The sequence below is a fragment of the Ammospiza caudacuta genome, chromosome 3 (genome assembly GCF_027887145.1).
Source record: "Ammospiza caudacuta isolate bAmmCau1 chromosome 3, bAmmCau1.pri, whole genome shotgun sequence".
Taxonomy (NCBI): domain Eukaryota; kingdom Metazoa; phylum Chordata; class Aves; order Passeriformes; family Passerellidae; genus Ammospiza; species Ammospiza caudacuta.
Genome location: NC_080595.1, coordinates 47,032,840 through 47,055,872, shown reverse-complemented (window position 1 = coordinate 47,055,872; position 23,033 = coordinate 47,032,840). Strand labels below are relative to the sequence as shown.

The following is a 23,033-nucleotide window of genomic DNA, read 5'->3' as shown; positions in this document are numbered from 1 at the left end:
TTGAAGAATGATCAGTATCACACCCATGAATGAAAATGCAGATGAGATTTTTTTGAGTTTGAAACAAACCATTATGAGCCTCAGATCTGCACAGTGCATTAAGTTCTGTTCATGGATCCATGAGTAGCCACTATGCCTTATGTTATCCACGGCTGCCAAGGAGGTTCCAAACTTCTTCCCTCTATCATGTGCAGAGTTTGTTTCTGTTTAATGTGACTTTGTCATATCTAGCCTGTAGCATTTTGAAAGACTGCTTTAAAATAGCATCCAGTGAGTTCAGAAAACACAGTGCCTAGAGATGCCATAAGCTTTTGTTCCAAACTCCCCCTGAGTGTCAATGTATTCACTTGCTGCTGTTGAGGAAAGAGCTTTTATTGTTGCTGCAGGTTTAGTACTGGTGTCTGCTATAAGATGGGAGTCCAATTTTCCTGTCAGCTGGAGTTTTAGCCTTTCCAGTTCTGGTCCACTGGGAGCTGGTGGCCTTTAAGTGCTGTTTACACAGAGGTATGTGGTTCTGGGATGGTGAAATTTGGAAGCAGCCTCCTCACTGGAGTGGTGAAGAGAAGAAAATCAAGTCCATTCCAAAGTGTGTTATATTTTGCTGTTAGTGACCTGATACAAGCAACCTGCTGGTGACTGCAGGGTATTAAAATTCAGAGATCCAAGAGATCCTTGTCATGGGCACTCAAAGATTTTAGAAAAACCTTAGGCAAGGTTTTACATTTAGTAAATGGCTGTATAGAAGGATCAGGAGAGCTTGTCTCTAAGCACCTCATAAGACACCTGCAAAGCTCAGCATCTAGCTCAGGCTTACAAAGGTATTTGAGCTTGAAAGATTGCAGTCATGCTCTTAACAAGATTTAGGGAATCTCTTACATATATTCATTGTCTCAGTCCTGTTATGTCCCAAAGCAGATAGCTAACTCAGTTGTGTAGCTACCACAGGCAGTTTCCTAAATCCCATAAGGCACTTATTAAGTATTTGTAATTTGTCCCTGTAAGCTTTTCTGTAGAACTGAGCACATGCACACTTCTTTATATAAAAAAGCCTTCTGTCTTTCTCCTTTTACATATGTGCACCCACAAACAAAAAAAATCCATTAGATATTTCTAAAATTTTTCTATCAAACTGCTTTGCAGTCAAAACTACTGTTGTAGTAAATTGAAGTGTTTGTGAAAATACTCCTTGTTGAAAGTCTTAACATTGTTTTAGAAATGTGAAATGCATCACTGCTAAGTTGGTAAGATGTGAATGTGTATCTGAAACATATTAATGAGAAACATGGACATGAAAAAAGTTACTTTTTTAGCAGACTGTGGGAAGGGAAAAGCTTTCACTGACATTTTTATCAGTGAAGAAAAAACAAGATTGTTTAACAAATGAGATGTGAAATATAAAAGGAATTCTGCTTCATTATTTAAATTTTTCTAAACAAGAATGCAGAGTGGAGTCATTTCACCAAGATTAAATCAGTTTTGCGTGTCAAAATCTGGTGAGCTTGCTTAGTAAAACAAAATGAGCCCTTAATATCTAAAAGAGCTTGTTAAACAAGTTGTGCTGCCCATTTTGGTGAAGGGCTGCTTAGCTTTGTCTGTCAGTGGCAGGTACAGGTGAGCTTTGCTCCTATTTTTCTGTTTGTTTCTTTCTAAAACCTTAAAAAATTAAGTTTCATGTCTATTCCCTGACTGTGACTTTTGGGAAGTGATCTTCTCTTTCCCAGAAGGTGTCAACTGTTGCCCCTCAAACCAGTCCTGTCCCAAATAATGCCCCTCATGTGGAGCATGTAAATGACAGTGAAATACCACATTAACACTTGCAGCAGTTCCTCTTTCTTGTGTTGTGTTGCATGTTCCCCAGATGTGGGGACTGGAGTATTTGCTGTGCTCTAGGAAGCTCATTCAGCTTGAGCACAGCCCAAGTAGTGCAGGAGCTGTGCAGGCCCTGCCCTTCTGAGTGCATTGCTGCTGCATTGCTTTGCTTCTGTTGATAAGGTTCTAGAAAGATTTCAAGTTCTGTCTCATTACCCACCAGCACCACCTGAAAAACAGGGAAGGTAGTATTTGTTCACATTTTGCAGCTTTCAGAAAGCCTCTGGAATCTGCTTCCTTAATCATAAGTGGCATTACTATAGTTAGCATGGTAAGAGTGATTGTATTAGTCTGTTCTATTCTAACTAAGATAGAAGTGACCTACAGTGATCATCCAGTGCCACTGCCTGACCACTTCAGGGCTGACCAAAAGTCAGAACAAGTTGTTAAGAGCATTGTCCAAATGCTTCCTCTAAACACTGACAGGCTTGGGGCATCAACCACCTCTCTAGGAAGCCTGTTCCTGTGTTTGACACCTTTTCAAAAGGAATACTCCTGCCTGATGCAGCTTAGAGCCATTCCCACATATCCTGTCACTGGATGGGACAGGAGCCAGCAGCACCTTCTTCACTTCCTCTCCTCAGGAACCTGTAGGGAGCAATGAAGTTGCTCCTCAGCCTTGTCCTCTCCAAACTCCAGAAGTCCAAAATCCTTAACTGCTCCTTATAGGACATTCCTTCCAACGATTTCACCAGCTTTGTTGCTCTCCTGTGGATGCCTTCAGGGACCTTCAAATCCTTTTTAAATGGTGAGGCCCAAAACACACAGCACTCAAGGTGGGGCTGTACCAGTGCTGAGTACAGCAGGATAATCATCTCTTGACCAGCTCATGTGGCTGTGTTTGATGCACTCCAGATGCACTTTTCCCTCCTGGCTGGTGGCACTCACAGCAGACTCACATTGAACCTGCTGGTGAGCAGCACCCCTTGGCCCCTTTCTGCAGGGCTGCTTTCCAGCCACTCATCTCACAATTTACACTTGTGCCCAGTATTCCTTCATCCTAGGAGCAGGACCTAGCATTGCATCTCATTAATCACTGCCCAGCATTCCAGTCTCTCTAGTTTCCTCTACAAAACTGCCTGACCCTCAACAGAGTCAGCAGCACCTCTGGGGTTGGTATCTTTACAAACTTGCTAAATGGTGCAAGAACTCAGTCCTGAAGAACTTCACTGATGATGGGTCCTGCCAGATGTGGCCTCTTTCAGTGCAGCTCTTTGAGCTGTGCCCACCCTTCAGCCAGCTCTTCACCTAGCACACCATAGACTTGTTTAGAAGTAAGAGTTAAATATGCACTGTAATCCTAATTGAGTATGTCAGTGTTCTGCATGTGACTGCAAGGTGTGTGGAGTTAAACCTCTGGGCTTGTAGTCATCAACTCTGTCTTATCCAGCTGCCTTCAAATAATCACTGTGCAAAGATAAAACTGGCTTGCGTAGGTCAGGAGGTAAGACAAGAATGTAACAGAGTGTAATCACCATAAAACAGCCTAGAGTGAATGTCAGCATATAAAACATAAAGCAATTGTTTAGGTTCATATTTATTGGTCTCTTTTCCTAAGGCGCAGCTCATATTTTACATAAATGAACTGAAGTTTAAAAAAGGCCAGAAAATAATAGCTTAAATTATTTTTATTTTTTAAAGTCGTATCATTATCTTTGTAATTCTCCTCGGATTCTTTTGTGGACATGTGTCCAATTAAAAAATAAAAAAAGAAGTAGTAAAATTGAAATTGATTAAAGAGCAAGGATTTATGTCCCTAACTTGATTCATATTCCATGGATGTGAGGCACGATGTAAGCCCACCAGTTCCCTGTAATCTGCCACCTTGTTAACTGATTGATCCCAAAAGAGAGTACAGATCAGTTAATAGCAAACTAACATGCAAGCTTGGCTGGCAGCCAAACAAACTCAGCCACAGTTTCAAGTCAGTAAGTAGACTCAAAAAAAGACATGATCTTTTATTATACTCACTTAAATTACATTTTTCAAATAAGAACAGTTGCATGGCAGCTTTAAGCGAGTCAAACTTGGATTCTTGTCACTTTGATTCTGGCTTTTCACACTCTAGGAAACTTTTGACTCATGAGTGTTTAAAATGTCTTAGTTACCCTTAAGCTTGCTACCAGGAGAGCTATTAAGGTTCTTCCTAAGTGTCTGTTGGGTTCCCAGGCCTGCAGCCCCACAAAAGTGTTTTGTAGGATTAGTGGGAATCAATTGTGTGAGAGATTTGTATGAAAGGCATCAGACGAGGTTCCTTCCACATCTTATTTCCTTTGGATCATAATTTCAAAGTGCTTCATAAGAAGCAGACCAGAAACTGCTGATGAGTGTCACCCCTTTCAGAAGGCATGCTGATTTATTGTCAAGTGGTTCAAAGAAACAAAAAAATTAAATTCATGAAGAAAAATCCATCCCCACTGTACCAGGCATATGCTCTATTATAGTTTTTATTCCAAGGAGTCAATTAAAAATTAAATTAATTTTAAATTTCATAAAGTAAAAAAAAAAAAGTCAAACCACCTGAAGCAGATGTTCATTGAAGTAAAAGAAATACAGAGAAAAGTTCTTTTTCTACTGAGAAGAAAGATGCAGACAGATTGAGGTTTCTTTCTCCACAAAAAATGGCAACTCCTGGAATTAGTAAGTTTTAAAAGGTCCAGAAGGGTAAGTTTTTCAAAAGCATATATGGTTGCTGGAGTCAATCTTAACTGCTCATTGTGTCTTTTGAAAGTCTCCTCTGGAAGAAGATTAAATACTTTGTCACATTTTTATTACTAATTATTATGTATAAGTAACTAAAATATTTTGTCTGACTCCTGACCCTCTCTCCAAGTTAATGCAGTGCATGCAGTAGAAGAATGAATATAAAAGTCTAACTTTTTGTTTTTTCTTCCAGGGACACAATAAAATCATAATCTACAGCAGACCTGTATATTTTTGTATATTGTGTGGCCTTATTTTGCTGCTAGATGCTGGATCTAAAGACACAAATCCTCCTGTTTATACAATGTATGGCCTGAAGCTCTTCTCACCCAGGTCTCTCCAGTCAGCCAGAGACCATGTAATAGGTGAGTCAATGTTTTTCCTAGGACTGCAAAAAGGAATTAAGTGTGAGTCTTTGTTTTCCCATGCTGACAATCAAATGCAAGTTATGAGGCACAACCTGAAATCAAATTGATAGAAACATTTGGAATGACTTAAGATGAGGCAGGGGCAGCTGGCAACCTTCCCTCATGTAAAAGGAGTTCTTAATGAAATGAGGCTCATAGAAATGTCTCCATAGAAAACTAAAAGTCGCTGATGTTATTAGCAAAAATCATCATCTGTGAAATGCTGTTCATCTGTGTAATGGCTTGTCTGTGTGGAGCAGTTACTGCAGAATAACTTGAGTTTTAAATTTAATGCCTGGAAGCTAATCCATGCCAATTGCTCAGATGGACATTAATCTTCTGATCACCAAGGAAGTGCTTTATCTTGGTTTAGTTTAATCATACTGTCCGTATGACCAGTTAGTGTGGAGCAGCCACTCTGCAGTAGCTCTTTCAACCTGTTTCCTTCTAGAATCATGTTCTGAGGTTGCTGAGGGCATTCAGATATTGCCCCAAGACAGGTGTGGTGATCCATTGGCACTGATTTGGAGTGGCCACAGCTGACATTACCCTATTCTGTCAGGACACTTCTTCCTGTTGCACACCACACTTACAGTCTATAAGTGTGATGTTCCACCAGCTGAGCCACAGATACAAGTGCAGGACTGCACTCCCATGTATAGTGCAACACTGTTAAGGGACAAAATAGGGAATGTGAGGTTTACTATAAAAGTTGTGAAAATGTCCCAGAAAGCTGTGTTGTAGTGTACCAAAGATGGTCTGGTGGTTTGTGAATTTAGAACCAGGAGACCATAGTGTAGCAGAAGAAAACCATTTTTGTGGTATAGTGTGTAACCTTCGAGGTCTTTGTTCACCTGTGACTGTTGTACTTGCTTTTTGCCATACACAGGTCAGACTTACTGCCTGAAAGGTATACTATTTTTAGGAAAACTTCCTGGTCCTTAACAAGGGTACTATGGCTCCCAATTCTTCTCACCAGAAACAGGGGAATGTGAAGAGCTGCATGCATCTCACTTATTTTAATTAGCTTCTTTCATTACTTTCCTTTGGTCTCATTTAAGTTTCTCCTTACATCTTATTTTCTCTGTCTGTCAAAGGTGAGCAGTAAAAATGCTGATAAATAATTCAACAAGAATTCTAGATGACACTTGGGATAGAGATAAATGAAAAACTATAGCAACCAGCATAAGAAAACAAAGTGTGGTTATAAATGTGTTAATTTTGGCTGGTCTCAAAAGAGATGGCAGAACATGTTCTTGAAGCAGGAGGGGGTGGGGGAGAGAGGAAATACAGGCTCATCTCCCTAGCTGGCATGTGTTAAATGAGAAAGAGAGAAGAAACCCTTTCCCTTTGCTTGTCCCTGTTCTTGTTTTGCCATGGTGTCTTGGTGATGTGCTTTGGCTATTCCTTGCTTTTTCTCTATGGGAGCCCTAACTTCTGGCTGCTGTGAACCCTCGCTCTTGTTCACAGTGCAGTGACCTCTGTAAGCCATGGCAGTCTGGCATCCTATGGCATCTTGCTGCACTTTTAGTGTAGATTCTCGTAGGTAATGAAGGTATAGAAGTATTTTGTTTGGGCTATAAAATAATGAGGGAAGTTGGTGACTCCGAATACCAATAAAGTCTTACTGCTGTCTTGTAGTTCTGCCTATTTGCTAGGTATTTTTTTATATCTTTTTATTGTTCTATCATCATAAGGTGACTCTTTAGTTTATATTTTAATCAGAATTTATTATGATATTTGGAGTTGATATGTTTGGAAATCAAAGAACTTTTGACTCTGTGTTTTAAGTACCAAGGAAAGGAAAAGCCTTTCAGGTGCTTATTATGGTAGAAAGCAAAAGCCACGTAAATCATAGAATGTACCAAAGAGCTAGTGTGATGCTGCATATCATATTCTGATACAAGTCTTGAAGCAAGGTCATAAAAGAAATAATTGCAGATTTGTTAGATGTGTAACCTAATTACTTATGAGACATGGTTTTTAACACGTTCATTTATTTTCAGTCTGCTTATGATCTGCTTCTGTTTTATTTTAAATTGGTGATGATTCTGCTATTGATTTAAATTTCTATTAGTTGGAGGCTCATTACTTTAATTCTGACTGTGGTTTTCATCTTGAATTCCTTATTTCAGTTAACATTTTTGCTAGCTTGACGTATGAAGTGCAAGTAAGGGCACAGACAACCAACCTCAGTCACTGGGACCTACAGGTGTGGTTAGTGACAAAAGTAGTTATGCATTTTATATATGATAGTTCTTGTGATGAAATGATTTAAACATTCCACAGGTAAATGAAACTATTTCACAGACATCTCAGAAGACTTAAGAATCAGAAGGTGGCATAATTTTTTGATAGTGAGTCCTCTGCCGGCTCCTTTTAACAGTGACTGAGCTTCTGTCAAGAGAAGAAAGCCTGTGGATGTTATGCTCTCCCATGTTCAAGAGGGGGAGAAAAGAAAGACTATTTCTCACTGAAATAATGCCTTTTATTTTTCCTTGTGAAAAAACCCATGTTTTACTACTCAGATATATACTTTTTTTTTTTAAATAATCTTTTTTTCTAAATGTCTAAAATGTTTGCAATGTGATATTGCTGTTCTGCATTGCTCCAATGACACAATTTTTCCAAAGTCATAATTTGTGTTTCCCTCTCACTCATTATTTCCCTCATTCTCATTATGTGATATGTGCTTGTTTAGAGGAAAACTGCAGTGTTAAAAGCAGCAGCTTGCACAATGATCTCTTAGTGGTCCAGCTTTTAAAGTGGCTGTGAGTCTCTATGAAAATGTATGATGCTTAAAGAAATTCTTTCTGGAATTCATAATGCAATTCCAAAACATTAATCAGTTACTTTTATTGTCTGCTTCCCAAAAGGGAATCTGCTACTTCTAAGTGCAATCTTTTTGTAGGTGACAACTGTTTATTTTCCTGTCCTGTGTGCTCCTTGGTGCAAGATGAGATAAACTAAGCTGCCTTAGCTAAAGAAGTTGCTAGAGTTGTTCAAGGTATTAATAGAGAGTGGGTGAGGTGAGGACAGTTTTATAGTCAACTAACTTTCCCTCCTTGTTTACATTTGTCTCTGTATATCTTGGTGTACTGTCAACTCTTTAATCTCATCCTTCCTTCCATTGCTCTTATTCCATTTTTTCTGAGGTTGCTACAGCAGAGGCAGTCATTTGGGCTGTAAGTCTGGAGTATGAGTTCTGGCAGTTTTGCAGGTCCTTTGCCCAAGAAACAATATCTCATGCGAGTTTCAGCAGTGTGTTTTGGGGATAGTTAAAACACTTTCAGCAGTGTGGTTTTGGGTCCACATGGCCTGCTGAACAGTTTTCTTTTGTGCCATTGCCTGTCTTCAAGAGTGGTCCTTCCTTGGCTTTGCATGACTTGGTAGAATATCTAAAAATGTGCAGAATAATAGAAGAAGAATAATTTAATATTGGCGTTTTTACGTAAAACACTGAGAAAACAGCATTTCCTCATTTTCTTACTGATGGATGATGTGTGCCAGTAGTGGGAAGTAGTGCTGAAGGTGGATTGTGAATCCAAGTATACTTAAGTGAGTGCTGTCTGTGTTTAGCACTTGAACATGTCTTTTTCTCTCCTGTGTTGGGCTTTCTCAGCAAGATTTACAGTATTAGGTAGCAGCAGTGTATAATATGGTGAAGATAAAAGCTGTCAGATCAAACTTGGTGTGTTGTTTCCTTTTAGTGCAAGATGCCTTAGTAAGATGAGCTGGCAGATGTGAAATTAGCATTCAGCAAAGAACACAAATCCTTTTGTTCTCTTCTCAAAAATCTGACTGGAGGAATGGGGAATAAATCTAATAATACTAATGCTTTGTTTAATTTGCTTTTTATGATAATGCATAGGAGGAAACTGCAGTCTTCCTAGGATCTAAAGTAACAAAGACAGACTTGTTTACAAGGAAGAGTGGCTGACACACCCTCTGCCGTGCAGAGCATTGTGGTACTAGTACAATGAAGCAGTAAGAATATGATTAACAATATGAGAAACATTGATTAATGTGATTATGTGTGTGTATTCTTGAACATTTATACTGGGGTCACGTATCTGTTTAGATGCATTGCTAGGCAGCCTTGCTTAGCATTTTCTGTGGTGGAGCTGAGAGTGAATTAATGGGGAGGAGGACTGCTGGAAGTAACCAGGACTTAAGACTAGCAGCATGATTACCTGAATTATGACTCTTGCTTTTCCTTGCCATTAAAAGTAGCATTAAAATTAGCATTTCTGTTCAGAAAGAAAGTATGTAAAGCTATAAGACTGGATCTTACCCCTGAGTTTCTTTCCTGTTTTTAATGTTCTTTCACTACTGTGAAGTTAAAGTCCATTCTGCTGGAAGCAGGTGGAATACTGGGGGAAGCTTCACTATAGGTTTCTCCCATTTTTAGGGGCTGCTATAAGTGTCTGCTCTTGATTGCTGGGAGAGGAAGAATACTGTGATAGCCAAGACATTTCAGATCTTAGCCATTAATTTTTTTTGTTTGTTTTTATTTAATTGTTGTAGCTGTTCTTGAGCTATCTCAGATTCAAGGAAGAAGTTCCAAAGTCTGCTAATTAAAATTTCTCTACTTTGAAAGGAACAAATATTAAGCTTGAAAGTATTTGAGAAACAGTAAGGAGGCTATGCAAGGCTCTTTTTTCTGCCACTGTTTTTATCCAAAATCAATCTTAAGGCTAACTCTGAGTTTTAGTTTCTTACATGTAAAATGGCATTATTTATTTTGAATCCATGAGGAGGAAAGTGTAATCATTGCTGGTAAGGTTAAGGTATGCTCACTTGAATAATCCTCAGAATTTATTGCAACAATTTCTTATTCTGCTGTCATGCATATTTCTTTATTTTCCATACATGGGATGTATGGCTGTGTTCTAAAATACTTCTTTTTTTTTTCCTTAGTGTTTTTATATTGCTTTCCTGCAATTTCTCTTCTTGGACTTTTCCCTCAAATCAATACCTTCTGCATATATCTTTTGGAACAAATAGATATGTTGCTTTTTGGTGGTTCTGGTAAGTAGCCATCTGCCATCTTTCTGGACTTACAACCTAAAACTAGAATATATTATTGCATGTTACATAGCACAGTGCATTTTAAAGTTCAAACAGCTAATACAATTCATCTCACAGTGAGGTGAACACTTATAAGGCCCACTCGATAAGATTTCTTTTTGCTTTTGAAAAGTTGTATACAAGTTTTTAAAACTATAGGTTGCACATTATGGTTGATATCAAAGAACTCTTCCCTGCCATATGTGATGTGAATCTTTACTATATTTATTAAAAAAGAAAATATTTAACTTTTTTTTTCTGTTAACATCTAGAAAAAAAGTTTGCATTTTCCACAGAAAGGCATATTGACAAAAATCTTGATGTGTGATAAATTTTTTGTGTTATTTCAGTCAGATTAAAGAAGGCCCTTGAGAGATGAAGCATCGAGATTTTTTGGTGGTAGTGGTTTTTTTTTTGTTTGTTTTTCATTATAGCTTAAGTAGCTGGGAAGACTGAGATGCATCTACACTGTCATCTTAGTTTGGGTCAGAAATAAAGTTCCTCTTTCTTCCCACTTACCACATGTCTCTATTTCAGCTGCTGCTGGGTTTGTGTCTGCATTGTACAGCATTTCCCGGAGCTTTGTTGTTCTGATTGTCCTCTATGCCTTCTGCTTCAGTGCAGTGAAGGTAAGCCAGAAAAACAGCACTGGAACAATTCAAATTTCAAGCTGGAAATTGATGTAATCTAGGGAGACTAGTATTGTTTGGTCCTACATTGTCGTTACTTACCAAAAGAAGCTTTGCAAGCCATGCTTCAATTTCTGCATGTTAGTTACACTGAAATGGACCAAAACTGTAGCAGAAATTCTTAAGTAAATTTGTATCTAGTACCTGTGATTATTTGCCTCTTATATGTATCAGTGTGAAATGATCCACTGAATTTTCTCTGCAAACATAAACAGCAGCCTTGACTTAAAAAGCTGCAGTCTCTGTTGACCTACATAGCCAGACCAAATTTGCTCATAATTCCCGGTAAGGTTTTTGCTGTTGCTTCATAACAATATGCCTAAGAACTTAAATGTTGAGCAACCAGTGGACCATCTAAGTAAGTAATGTGTCTGCATCTACAGGGAAATGCAATTTAGGAATTTAATTCTAGCCAGATCACTGATTTTGCCACTTTTTTCCCTAATATCCCACAATTGTTACACTAGGGATGCTGGAGAGTGTGCTAATAATTTGGTGTCTGTGAATTTGTCAAGTCCCTTCCTGAATATATTGGTCCTCTCTGAGTCCACAGCTTTGTGCCAGCAAATTCTAGATGTTCACTGTGAAATTCTAGACTCTGTGCCAAGCAATGCTGTCCTTCATTGTTTTTAAGCTGATATGCTAATTTCACCAGGTCGTCCTGATGCCTTGTATTGTAGGATTTGTGGAAAACCTGGTCTGCATTCTTTTCATCTGCTGCCATTATAGTTTTGCAGGCATCAGATATATGCCCCTCAGCCATGTCTTTAAACTGAAGAGTCCCAGCCTTTCTTGTGTCTCCCTGTAAAGCAGCTGCTTTCTCAGAGGCAGCCAAGTTACTCACCCTGCTCTGTGCCTTCCCTTGCTCTGCTGTTAACTTCACATGTGGAGGGTCAGTTGTGTATGGTGCTCAAGATGCAGGCGTGCCACAGCTTTCTGTGCTGGCATAGAACTGGGTCCCTTGCCAGTGGTGCCCAGTTTTGGGCAATATTCAATCTAAAGCATTTTTAGAATTATTGTTATTTTTTATTTTAATGTGTAGTGCCTATGTCCTCTGCATGGGACATTTAAAAATGGCAATGAAATTTTTTCTGCCTTCAAGTCAGCTGTAAAATTCCCGGTGAACACAGCAAGACCAGTATTTCATGTTAGACTTGTAAGAAAATTTATCCTGTAAGGGGCCAGCCTTTTGGCAGTGTTTCATGGAGAGCGGGATGCTGTCAGTGTCCATGCAGGGGTGCAGCAGGATGTGCTGTGGCTGACAGGCTGCCCTTGACATCTTGTGTGCACATGTCAGAGGAAGTTTTGTGGTGGCACATGCACAGCACACACAGAGAACCCAATATGAGCTTCTGCAGCTGCCAAGGCTGTATCATGCCAGCACCCAGGCTGGCAATTTACATAGATGAGAGGGGCAGTCAGTTGTTCCTTTAAGGGAATTCTTTTAGGAACATCACCATTTCTATACTAGCTTTCAATAATTTTTACTTGAAATTTTCAATAGAAGCCTTAAATCAAAGGACAATTATAATGCCTTAATGATTTCCTGCAGATGATCAGAGCTGGCTGTGTGTTCTTGACCACTCCCAACAGTAAGGTAAAATGTGTTAAACACATTTGGCAGCTTGAGTCCTTACAAAATAAATTACAGCAACTCAGCTGCTGTGTTAAGACACTTGAAATTAAATGTCTTTGAACCTGTGGTGTTCTCCCAGGGAATCTCCTGTCACCTGGCTCACCCACTTCATCAGTTGTGTTGGTCAGAGCTGACCCAGCTGTGTGATTGATGCTAGAAGTTTAACTGCTGCTTGTGCAGTTTCCTGCAAAAGTAGCCAGTCCCCATACTGCTGTTTTCTGGCTGTATTAACAATTCAGAAACTGGCAGCTGGAGAAGGAGACTTTTCTTAAGGATGGACAGGAGAAAATGGATAATGGGGATGAGAAACAATGATAAAAATGAAAAGAGCTGCATGGAAGGCAGGAGTTAAATTACTGTTATATAGGCTAATACCTGGGGAATTATATTTTTTTTCTTTTTTCTTTTTTTTTTTTCTTTTTTCTTCCTAAGATTAGCAGATGGCAATTCACTAGTTGAGGGTAGGGAAGTTGTGTTATGGATACTTCAAAAATGGTTTTTGTAAACAGTAGGGAAAAAAGCCACTTAAAATAGTCTACATACTCTTTTCTCAGCATAATTCTTTAAATTACAGCATGCAGGTGGCTTTGTAGATAAACAATCTCCTTGTGGATTAGGCTTCAAACTGCTTAGAAATATGCTTTTAATGCTACCCTGAAGTCGAGTGCTGTGAAAGATTTACAAGATATCTGTTGTAAATTACTAATATTAAGTTCAGACTTTCTGTTCACACAGAAGTTAGAGTTAATTTGAATTTTAATGGCACTGTTCCAGTAAAGGCACTTCTGAGAAGGTTAATTTAAAGCATGTAAAGATGATTCCTCTTGCTTCAGCTCATAATCTCAGTCTACTGGGGTGCTTGAAATTTCATACGTTTTTTCTTCTAGAAGTTATGAAATAAACACTTGTGTTGAACCTCCTTGTTCTTCAGTCAGGTCCAGAGATTTCTATTTTGAGCTGATTTCTTTAATGTTGCAAGAGAATGATTATTTGGTTGATGGAGGAAGAGTAGGAATGGGCTTAATCTGATCCTGAATAGGGCACACTGTGAAAGGTGGTCTAATACCCCTGTAAGTAACTCAAGCTGTTTTGATAAGTAGTGAGCAGCAATTTATGGTCTTAATCAATGTGAAGATTTTAACTTTTGGTGTGCTAGAAATTGTAAAGTTTAACTCAAAACTGAGCAAATGTTGTAGTATGTTTCACTGAGGTGTTTGCACAACAGTTGGTAACATGTTTTTCTTTAAGCTAGAAGGAATATCTCTTCCATACTTGCACTTCATAGCTCTTTTTTTTTTATTCTTATTTTACTCTATTCATTTTGATCAGTTTGCCAAAACCAACAGTGAAAAATTTTCAATATTTATGGAGGTCATAAAAAAATAAAAATCACCATAATCAAAATTTTTCAGGGCAGGGAAACATGATAGATTCTATTTGGCAGAGGACTTCTGGGTTGCAAAGCGTGTTGTTTTGGCTGAAATGTAGCATCCTCAAATGTCAACTCTATTTATTGGCAGAACATCTTATAGCTCAGCAGGTGTAACTACCAAGAGTTCTATTTCCTGAAATATATTGCAGAGGAGAATGGATCTCTAAGTGATTTTGTGCTATTTACTGGTGAACAATTGCTCACATCAAATGCCCAGCCTGAAGAACATTCCAGTGGTATCAGGCTTGATTCTCTCCTTCCCTAAGTGGTTCTTGTGTTCCAGTTATATTCTTGCAGGGTGAAATAGTCTAACCCACTTTCTCTCTGTGCATTAATTATTCTGAGAGGAAATATATTACTCCTGAAGAAGTTAATTGGAAGAATAATTAATTTACCCTATTAGTGTCCTTGTTTATTAAAATAAAACCAATTTTTATTTTATAATTAACCTGTGTTCTTAAGTGAGTTTTTCTTGTTCTTTTTTAGACCATAAGCTATATATACATACAATAGTTTGATTTAGTTGTGCTCAGATTTTGAAATTCATTTTGAATAGCAAATTCATAGTGATTAATTGTTTGCTCTAGAACTTCAGTTTTAGAAAAATAGGAAGTAGGAATTGTTTTGGGGTATGTCCACAGAACAGTGTAAGTACTCAAGGTACCTTTCAGCCTGTGAATATAAGCTCTGAAAACTGAGACTAACAGTGCTGAAGCCTGTGCCTTCTGTGTCCAGACTGATTTTTGCTGATTTTGTCGAATTATGTTGTACAAAACCAACTGAGACCCTGTATGGAAAAGCAGCTGTGGTATAAATGCATTATTTAACATAAGTTTAACTTTCCAGTTTAATTTAATAATTCTCATGGGTTTTCATTCAGGTAAGTTGCCAGAGGAAAATTATTATATAGTATTCTCAGTTGAGAGTTCATCCTGTGACCTGCAGACAATGTCTGGCATGTCCAACAGGTTCATCTGGTCCCGTCACTCTTTCTGAGTGATCTTGCAGTGCCTTTGCCATCACATGACCAGAAATATTTCTCTCTCCTGGCTAAAATGCACATAGCACCAAAAAGAGGATGGACACATCTGTAGTTCTGTGTGAACAGTGAGGGTGTGGGTTGGGTCAGGTGTCAGGCTGCTGTCATGTCCCATCACAGACCTTGCTCAGAAGCACATGACATGTTCTGGGGAGTGGCTGCACACTGCTCACCTGGCAACCTGGGGTGTTTTTTACGTGGCCAAATGTGCACTTTCACACAACTAAAATAAATGACAGACTGTCACCAGGGCAGGCACAAACTCTTTGCAAGACGATGATACCTGTGTGTGCTGTGTGACTTGGACACTTGGAGATGAAAAAGGAATGTGTTCTTCAGAGGTGACTGGGAAGCAAATGGGTCCCAGCTGCTGTGGCCAGGCAATGGCTCCCTTCCTCATAGTGCTCCTGAGCAGCTTTGCCCTTGCTTGATATTGGTGTGGAGGAGCTGTGAGTCTGCAGCTTGTCAGGACCTCCTCTCATGCTGCTACTGCTGGGATGATCAGTTTTCATTTTCTGTAAAGCTGTCACATAAAAAAGAAACTCAAAATTGTTCACAGTAGGAAGTACAGAGTAATGCATCTGAAATTAGAACAGATAATTTCTCCATAAAAACCATGAGCACAAAATAGCAGGTCTCTGTCTGTGTATTTGAGGCCTTGAGGACTGATGGGCAGGGCACTATTTGTCACTGCTGTCAGTGAAAGCAGCGTGTTGTGAGTGGAGCAGGTTTACAAGTCTGTCTGCCCTGGCTGGTGCAGAAGTTATTCCCTGTGGTGGTGATGATGGTGGTGAAGTCACATGGATAGATTTCTGTAGTGCTGTCCCAGTGATGCCAAGGTGATTTGGTTACAGCTTTGAGGTGCTGCAGAACATCTCTTCATAAACATTAGCCACGACACATTTGTATCATGAGCGATAGAACAGCAGCTGCTTCTCCAGCCTTGCATATAACAATACTGTAAACCTGGTTTCAGGCAAGGATGTAGGTGAATGCCTTAGATTCTGACATGCAAAAACCTGAGTTTCTCCTGCTTGCTTAGAAATTTCTTTATCTCCTAGACCTCTGTTTAATGATATCATCACTTCTTATCCAGTTCTTTCCAGGTCCTCTATGAACTTTCATTTACTTTTGTGTAATACAAAGCTCTAAATCCTAAGCATGGTTTTATCAGCTCTTTTGTTCATTCCTTGGATTCTTGCATCCAACAGCAGCAATTTTTCAGCTCACTATTTTTTCAAGCTCTTGGGGTAACTGAGCTTAGTTTAACATAACCTGAGTTCACTTCAGCCAGGCTTTATTTTTTATCTCATCTTCAATCCTGTAGTCTTGAACAGAAATTGGCAGCTCTAATAGCTACCTTAGCTTTGATATACGAAAGGGGGTTTTTTCTTTTTCTAGGAGGAGGTGTTTTTACTTTTCAGATATTACATCCATCAGATTGGAGACATGGGAATTTCTGTGCCATCTTTTTCACTTGACTAGAATTTCATGATGTACTGATTTTTGTCTCCTGCTCCATCTGTTTCGTGGTCTGTGCCCAAATATTTAAGAGATGTTTTAAAAAAAAGTCAGGTATGCCCTTGACTTTTTTTACAAATATTTGGTCTGGAATTCAGCCATCCTGATATCAGTCTTTAGCATTCCAGTGTTCCAGGGTTTTGCCATGGGGCAGAAGAGCACATCCCTGAATGTTTCTGGAATCAGTCAGTCCTTGTCTTCTGCCTTCTGTTCATATCAGTTAGTTTGGATTTGAAATGTATCCAGAACCAGTTAAGTACTTGTCATTCGGATAATTTCTTTTTTTTTTCTTTTTTTCTTTCTTTTGTATGGAACTTGCAATTTGTCTTAATCAGTCTGAAAAGAAAATCAGATTTTTGGACTTGGACCAGAAAAATTGAACTGATGTGAATGTATTCATATGTGGCAAACCAGCTTTTTCCAGCTCTGTGTAAATGTATATTTTTGAAATAAAAGTTAGATAGTTTCCATTACCTCTTACCTGAAGAAACTTTCTGGTGGCTTGTTTATTGCTTCAATGGACAGTTACTAAAAATCCTGTGTGGATTTTAAACTGTTCTCAGCTCACATTGATGTAGTTTGATTTGTTAAATGAGTTTGAAACTCCTTAATCAGAATAACAGTGCTCCTTGCTTCCCGTCTTCAGTGATGTAGTCTTCATCTGTGTACTAATAATTTTGAAATATTTGTCTTAGGGGTTTATGGTGGGAAAGAGTTGCAAGAATACATCTCCTTCAATCTGCTAAGATTGCCCAAATAAATTTCTAGATAGCAGTGAATGGGCTTATGTGTATAGACAGAATTCCTGACCAAAAATAGAAGTATATTATTGGACAGCTTTATTTCAGCTGCAAAGAATACTCGCAGTCCTTTTGGAGGTTGTTTTTTTTTTTTTTTTCTGATTTAGAAACTCCTTAGGTTCAAGCAAGAGCTGTTAGGGGTGTTAATTTTGGAGAGTATTCCTAGATACCATGCCTTTCAGTAAGTGAAGTTTGCAGCCGTAGTCAAGTCTTGCACTGTAGACATAACTTCAATAGTTATGGTCTTAGGTTTCTGTGTATAATAACTTATTTTCCAGAAAAAAAGGAATTATGCCTGTAGAATCTAACATGGCCCAGGATAGCTCTCACTGTCAGTCACTGTACAGGAATGTAGAAATCTGCACTGTTTCTTTAGGATAAACTCAACATTATGTGAAACATGAGTATCCATGCTTCCTGCCTGAAGCTGCTGCTCATCTTGCTTTTTAGCCAAGGCATTCCAGTCACAGACTGGGATCTGTTGTGTCAGGTGCTGTGTGTGGACACACATGGACACCCCTGCATCAGTCCAGTCTTTATGGATTTTAAACTTCAGCAATGAAAATACAGTCCAAGATAGTGGCAATTTTAGAGGAAGAGGGCCAATGTTACTTGGAGTGGGCAGTGATACCTGTATTCTGATAACTTATCACATGTTGTGTTTTTGGAGATCATATGGGTAAGTAATGCTTTGTTTTCCATGGATGATGGGAAGATAAGGTTGGTGGGCATCTCTTCCTAGAACTTGCCTTAGTTCTGTATAACATGAAGCTCAGTTATACACAAATTCACATATTTTGGTTGTTATATTAGTGTTTACTGAAAAGGAGTATCCATGGTAATATGGTGTTAAGCCTACAGTCAGCCTTGTAGAGAAGAAGTCCTAACTATTTTCCCATATTTTGGGGGGTGAAGGGGGCTCCCTTTAACGATCTCTTTCAGAAAATCAGTGGTTTAGATCTTCAGAAATAGGGTGATAGTATTTATTTCCATCTCTACCATCACACGTCTGGAATGGTTGGCCATCAGCCCTTCCTGCTTATTCCTTGATGTGTGAGCAATGGCACAGATCTGTGATGAGGCCGCAGTGTGGGGGTAAGAAGAAAGAGCCAAGAAAGTTTGATTGAATTGCACAAGGGGCTACGTGACTTTTAAAGGTCCATTCCAACCCAAGCTATTCTCTGACTCTGTAAATAGTGATGAAATCATGAGAGTGGAAAACCAGGTGTGTGAAGACCAACTGGAGTTTGTCTCCATGTTTAAAACCCCAGCCACTTTGCCAATGCCTTCACCTTCAGTGATGCTGTCACTCCAGCAATCTGCAAAGTCACTGTTGAGCTGAGAGGAATACTCTGAAATTAAAAAAAAAAACAACTGAAAAAGTAACAAGAATTTCTACTTGGTTCTCTGCTCAGAGCACTTTTTGTCTCTGGAGTAGAACATATGACTTATTTGAGCATATCTTTGAAAGATAAGTGTGTTTCATGCGGGTTTTTTAGGAGAAGAAAGAAGTAGAAAGAATAAATAATGTAGGACAGAAAACTACTAGCACTACTTTTTAAAAATACATTTGCCTACCCACCTCTAGCAGTGCTAAAAGGCTCATAAGTTCAAAGACACCTTTATCTCCCCTTCTAGGGGATTGTTTTGGGATTAGGCAATTCTGTGGTTGGAATGGAACACCCCACTCCCACCACTGGTCTGTTGTAACTCATGGCTTTCATCCTTAACCCTGTAAGTCTGTTTCACTTGTTTTAAAAATGACTGTGTGAGTGTCTGCATTGGAGCCAAAACCCTATATGAAAGGACTGCGTGTCACCTCAACACAATGAGGTAGCCTAGGAAGTGAAAGTCCCTGTCTCATATGACAGATAATACCAGCTTCCAAGAGTAAAACCTGTCAGCCCTGTTTTCCCACTGAGAAGAATCATTGTTCAATTATCAACTATATTATTTGGTTTTCATTTTTTAAATTTAAAGCTATCAGGCATCATTTGTGGGGGAGGAAAATGACAAAATGGAAGAGGGTACGTCACACTGATACTGGAGAAATGACACCTTTGTTCATTCTCATCTTTTCCACAACATTGTGTAGCATCTTTCTAGAAAATCCTGTTCTTTAGGCACATAGTGATATTGATGCCTGTCCTACCTGCTTTCCTGGCTCCCTGATGTCTGAGTTTTGAGGGGACAGTGACAGTTTGGAAATGGAGCACAGACCAGACAAATGCAGAAGCTATGTGTAATATGCAGAAAATATGGAAATAGAATTCCTGAGACATTAATGTGGGGATTCAGCTGTGTACAGCTTTGTAGGAGAAAAAGGGTGGAATAATTTTTCATACTGGCTTCTGATAAATTTCAGTATCAGGAATATTGCTCAATTCTTGATAGTGTTTTGCTTTCAAAAGACGTTGCAGAGCAAAGGGCCAGTCATATACTAGAAGCTGCTGGCGGATCTGTACAAAGTTGTGTTGCCCTAAAAATGCAGAGGATGTTTGGATAGGCTGTGATTCAGCCATTTTCTTCAGTGTTTTAAAGAATATGAATTGATCGTGACAGGAGACTAAGCATGGGAAAAGCTAACTGAAAATGTATTTGGCACCAAAACTGGAAACAGTGAAATGAAGAGTAGGGTTGTATGGTAAAGTTTAAATTGTTAAATAAACGGTGCTGGATTCTTTCAGTAATAGCATGTGAATCTCTCTTTTGTTTGTAATTACTATTTTGGGTAGGATTGTTTGATAGAATCAGGCTCTTCTGTCTTTTATCTTTGTGATTTTCAGTAGTATGATGAGGGGAAGATGACTCTTGGAATTAAAATTTCAATTTTTTTGGTACTACTCTTAGGGTAACAAGGAATTTCAGAGTTAAATTGCAGAATTCCATCCTGCAATGAGTTACATGTGTGACATTTAAAATTAGTTTTTCTTAGATATTCATTGCACCTGAAAGAAATAGAGTGCTTCCTAACATGCTGAGAAAGCATGCATAAAACTGGGCAAAATAAGACTAATAAACCTACTTCATCCTCTCAAAATATTGGTGCTGTACTGACTTTAAAGTTTCCAAAGCAAGAGATAACCGTGCAGAAGTCTTGTTCACACTAGCCTGAAATTTCACAGATCCTGAAAGCATTTCTTCTCAAAACCTGTTGTGAAAGTGCTCTGGTGCAGGATCTCGTGAGTTCACATTTGGTTGATCAGGCAGAATTTCTGTGGAGGCAAGGAATGCGATTAGTAAGTGAAATGGATTTGTTCCACGTTTCTTTGTCCTTCACAGATGAAATTTCTTTTCTTCACAAAAAGTATGTCTTAGGATCCCTCATTTGTACCTGAGGATGTCACAGATAATCTTTATAAGTGTTCCTTAAGCTTCATATTCTTTCTCTTCTAGCCAGTTTTAGCTGTTAGAGTCACCTGGAGAGATTTTCTCATCTCGGTTCTATCCAGGGTGTGCTGGCGGGTGTGCCAATTGTCTCCTGGGGATGTCACACATGGGGGCCAGTGCTCTCCCTCTCTGCTGTGTTAGCATCCAGGCAGGGCCTGGCTGAAATGCACAAGGCAGCAGAAAGATGTCTGAAAGAAACCCCACTGCCTGATCTACATGATATTGTCATTTGTTAGGTGCAGTCTGGCTACAGGTCAAGTATCAGTGTATCAATTTAGTGTATAGATAAATGCACTGCAGTTGATTTCACTCAGATCTCATTTTAGTGAGAATTTTCCTCTAATGTTTCATTGAAGAGGAAAGAAAACCTGCCTTTCATGTGGTTTCCTAGCTAATTGCTGATTATAGGAGAGTTGCACAATAGGACCATAAGACATGCCGTTAATTGCAAGGTGTTTTTCACAGTAATAATCTTTGATATGAAAAATGTTTTCAGTCTGTGGTAGATGGTGTACAAATGTAGATGTTGTGCCAGTAACATTGTGTGTATGATGTATGGCTTAACCTACTTATTTTGGCTTTTTAAGTTCTGCATTCCTAACTTTGCTTTCTGTCATCCTCTCAGGAACCCTGGGATGCACAGCACATTCCAGCACTGTTCTCTGCTTTCTGTGGTCTGCTAGTTGCACTTTCTTATCACCTCAGCAGACAAAGCAGTGACCCATCTGTGCTGATGTAAGTTGCCTGTAAATGTTTTTTTGCTGATTACTCCTTACAGCACACAGCCAGAGTGATGCCTGGGTTTCAGAACCACAGGGCTTGCTTCCTGAAAGTACTGTGGTGAGGTGAAATTCCTCACCATGTCTGCGTGGTTGGTATCAGTCCTGTATATGAATGAAGTGCTGCAGTCAGATCACCAGCAGGGCTGGTGTTCTTTAAGCAGCGCTATCCAAAATCTCTGAAGCAGATTTTTCCCCTCTAGGAGGTTGTATGCTTGCCAGGTTGGAGGACAGTGATTTAGTTGAGGGAGGTTCAGGCAACTGGATTTGCAGAATGTGCATTGATTAGCACTGGGACCAGTAGAAGGAACATTTAATGTGCTGGGAAGATGGCTGAATTCCAGCTCTTGCTGAGGATTACTTCAGTAGGCTATGCCTCTCAGTTTGAGGTTCCATCCTTCCTTTTGTTCCCTGACACAGTCTGCTACAGGTAACTGAGGAGAGGAAGTGTATGCTAAGAGCTGACGCTGCAAACAAGGGAGATTAAGAGGAGAAGTCCCAACATTGTGATCTGCATGTTGAGGTGATGTGTGAGAGACACCCAATAGATCCTTAGCTCAGGGGCAGCAAATGTGAATTTCCCAGTGAGGAAACTGTGATATATGGGTGTTATAGGGGCTGTGGGGGTCAGCAGGCAGCTGGGCTATTACATCTATGGCTGTGGGGCTAAGCAAGCAAGTGGGTTTTGTGCCACCAGTATCACCATGCCATTTGGAATTCTTCTTCACAGGCAGCTCAGTTTTGTCCTAGGAGAGTGCAGAGGACCTGTGGGAAGTTCTCTCACAGAGAGTTCTCTCCTTTGATTCATGAGGTGAGGCTCAAGGCTCATTATGCACAATTCTGCAATGCAGAAGAGAGAAGGGGGAAGTGGAGAGCTTTTTAGGCCACTCAGGATTCTGGTTTAGCAGAGAAACTTGGAAAAAGCAGAACAACCTTGATGAGGAAGGAAAAGATATAAAGCACTAGTAGGAAATTGTCATCCCAGTAAATCTTACTGAAGAGTCAAGAAATACTTTACCATCCAAAAAATTCAGGGAATCTGACATTTATACGTTACTAGGTTCTGATGTGGCAAAGCAGCAAGAACTGCTTTCATGACTTGCCATGAACTTTACCCACAGCCTACTGAGTGAGACATGGGTGTCAGGCAGACCTGGATCAAGCTTTATGTGGATGGTGTATAGTTTTTAGGTCATTACAGTATGGAAATTATGTATGGAAGGAAGTAAAGCTATGTATTAGGGACAGTTCTTAGCCTTGGAGTAAAATGTACACAGGTAAATTGCAAATCAGCATGAAATTGTGAGTTCTTTCAATTTTGAAGTAATTTCAATGTATCCTTTTCTCCCACTTTCCAGAAAGGACACACCAGTTCATGAACCTCTTTAATAAAACAGAAACTTTTCTTCTTTCTAACTTTTGTTTTAAGGAAGTAATCTTAAACTATTAAATGCATTTTAACTTTTACATCTAGCTAGCAATTTCATAACATTTGCAATGAAATCTTCAGGAACTGAAATGGTTCCTAAAAATCTAAAATTAAGAATACATGTTCAACAACTTCAAATGTTTATTGTGCAATTGTAAAAATGCATCATCCTTAAAAAAAGAGATTTAAGATTTTTTTCTCTAAACAGCTCTGAACCTCTTTTAAATAAGTTAAGGAGATTGGAAAAAGTATTTAAGGTATGGCCTATG

The 23,033-nt window shown here is 39.1% G+C and overlaps 1 protein-coding gene across 1 annotated transcript in view; it reads left to right on the top strand.

The window, feature by feature from the left end:
- Positions 1 to 23,033, top strand: part of PCNX2 (pecanex 2) — a 152,267-nt gene that overhangs the window by 41,954 nt on the left and 87,280 nt on the right. The window contains exons 13-16 of the mRNA XM_058801750.1: positions 4,766 to 4,937; positions 9,900 to 10,010; positions 10,587 to 10,678; positions 21,182 to 21,291. Of these exons, the coding sequence (XP_058657733.1) occupies positions 4,766 to 4,937; positions 9,900 to 10,010; positions 10,587 to 10,678; positions 21,182 to 21,291 (485 nt within the window). The remainder of the gene's footprint in view (positions 1 to 4,765; positions 4,938 to 9,899; positions 10,011 to 10,586; positions 10,679 to 21,181; positions 21,292 to 23,033) is intronic.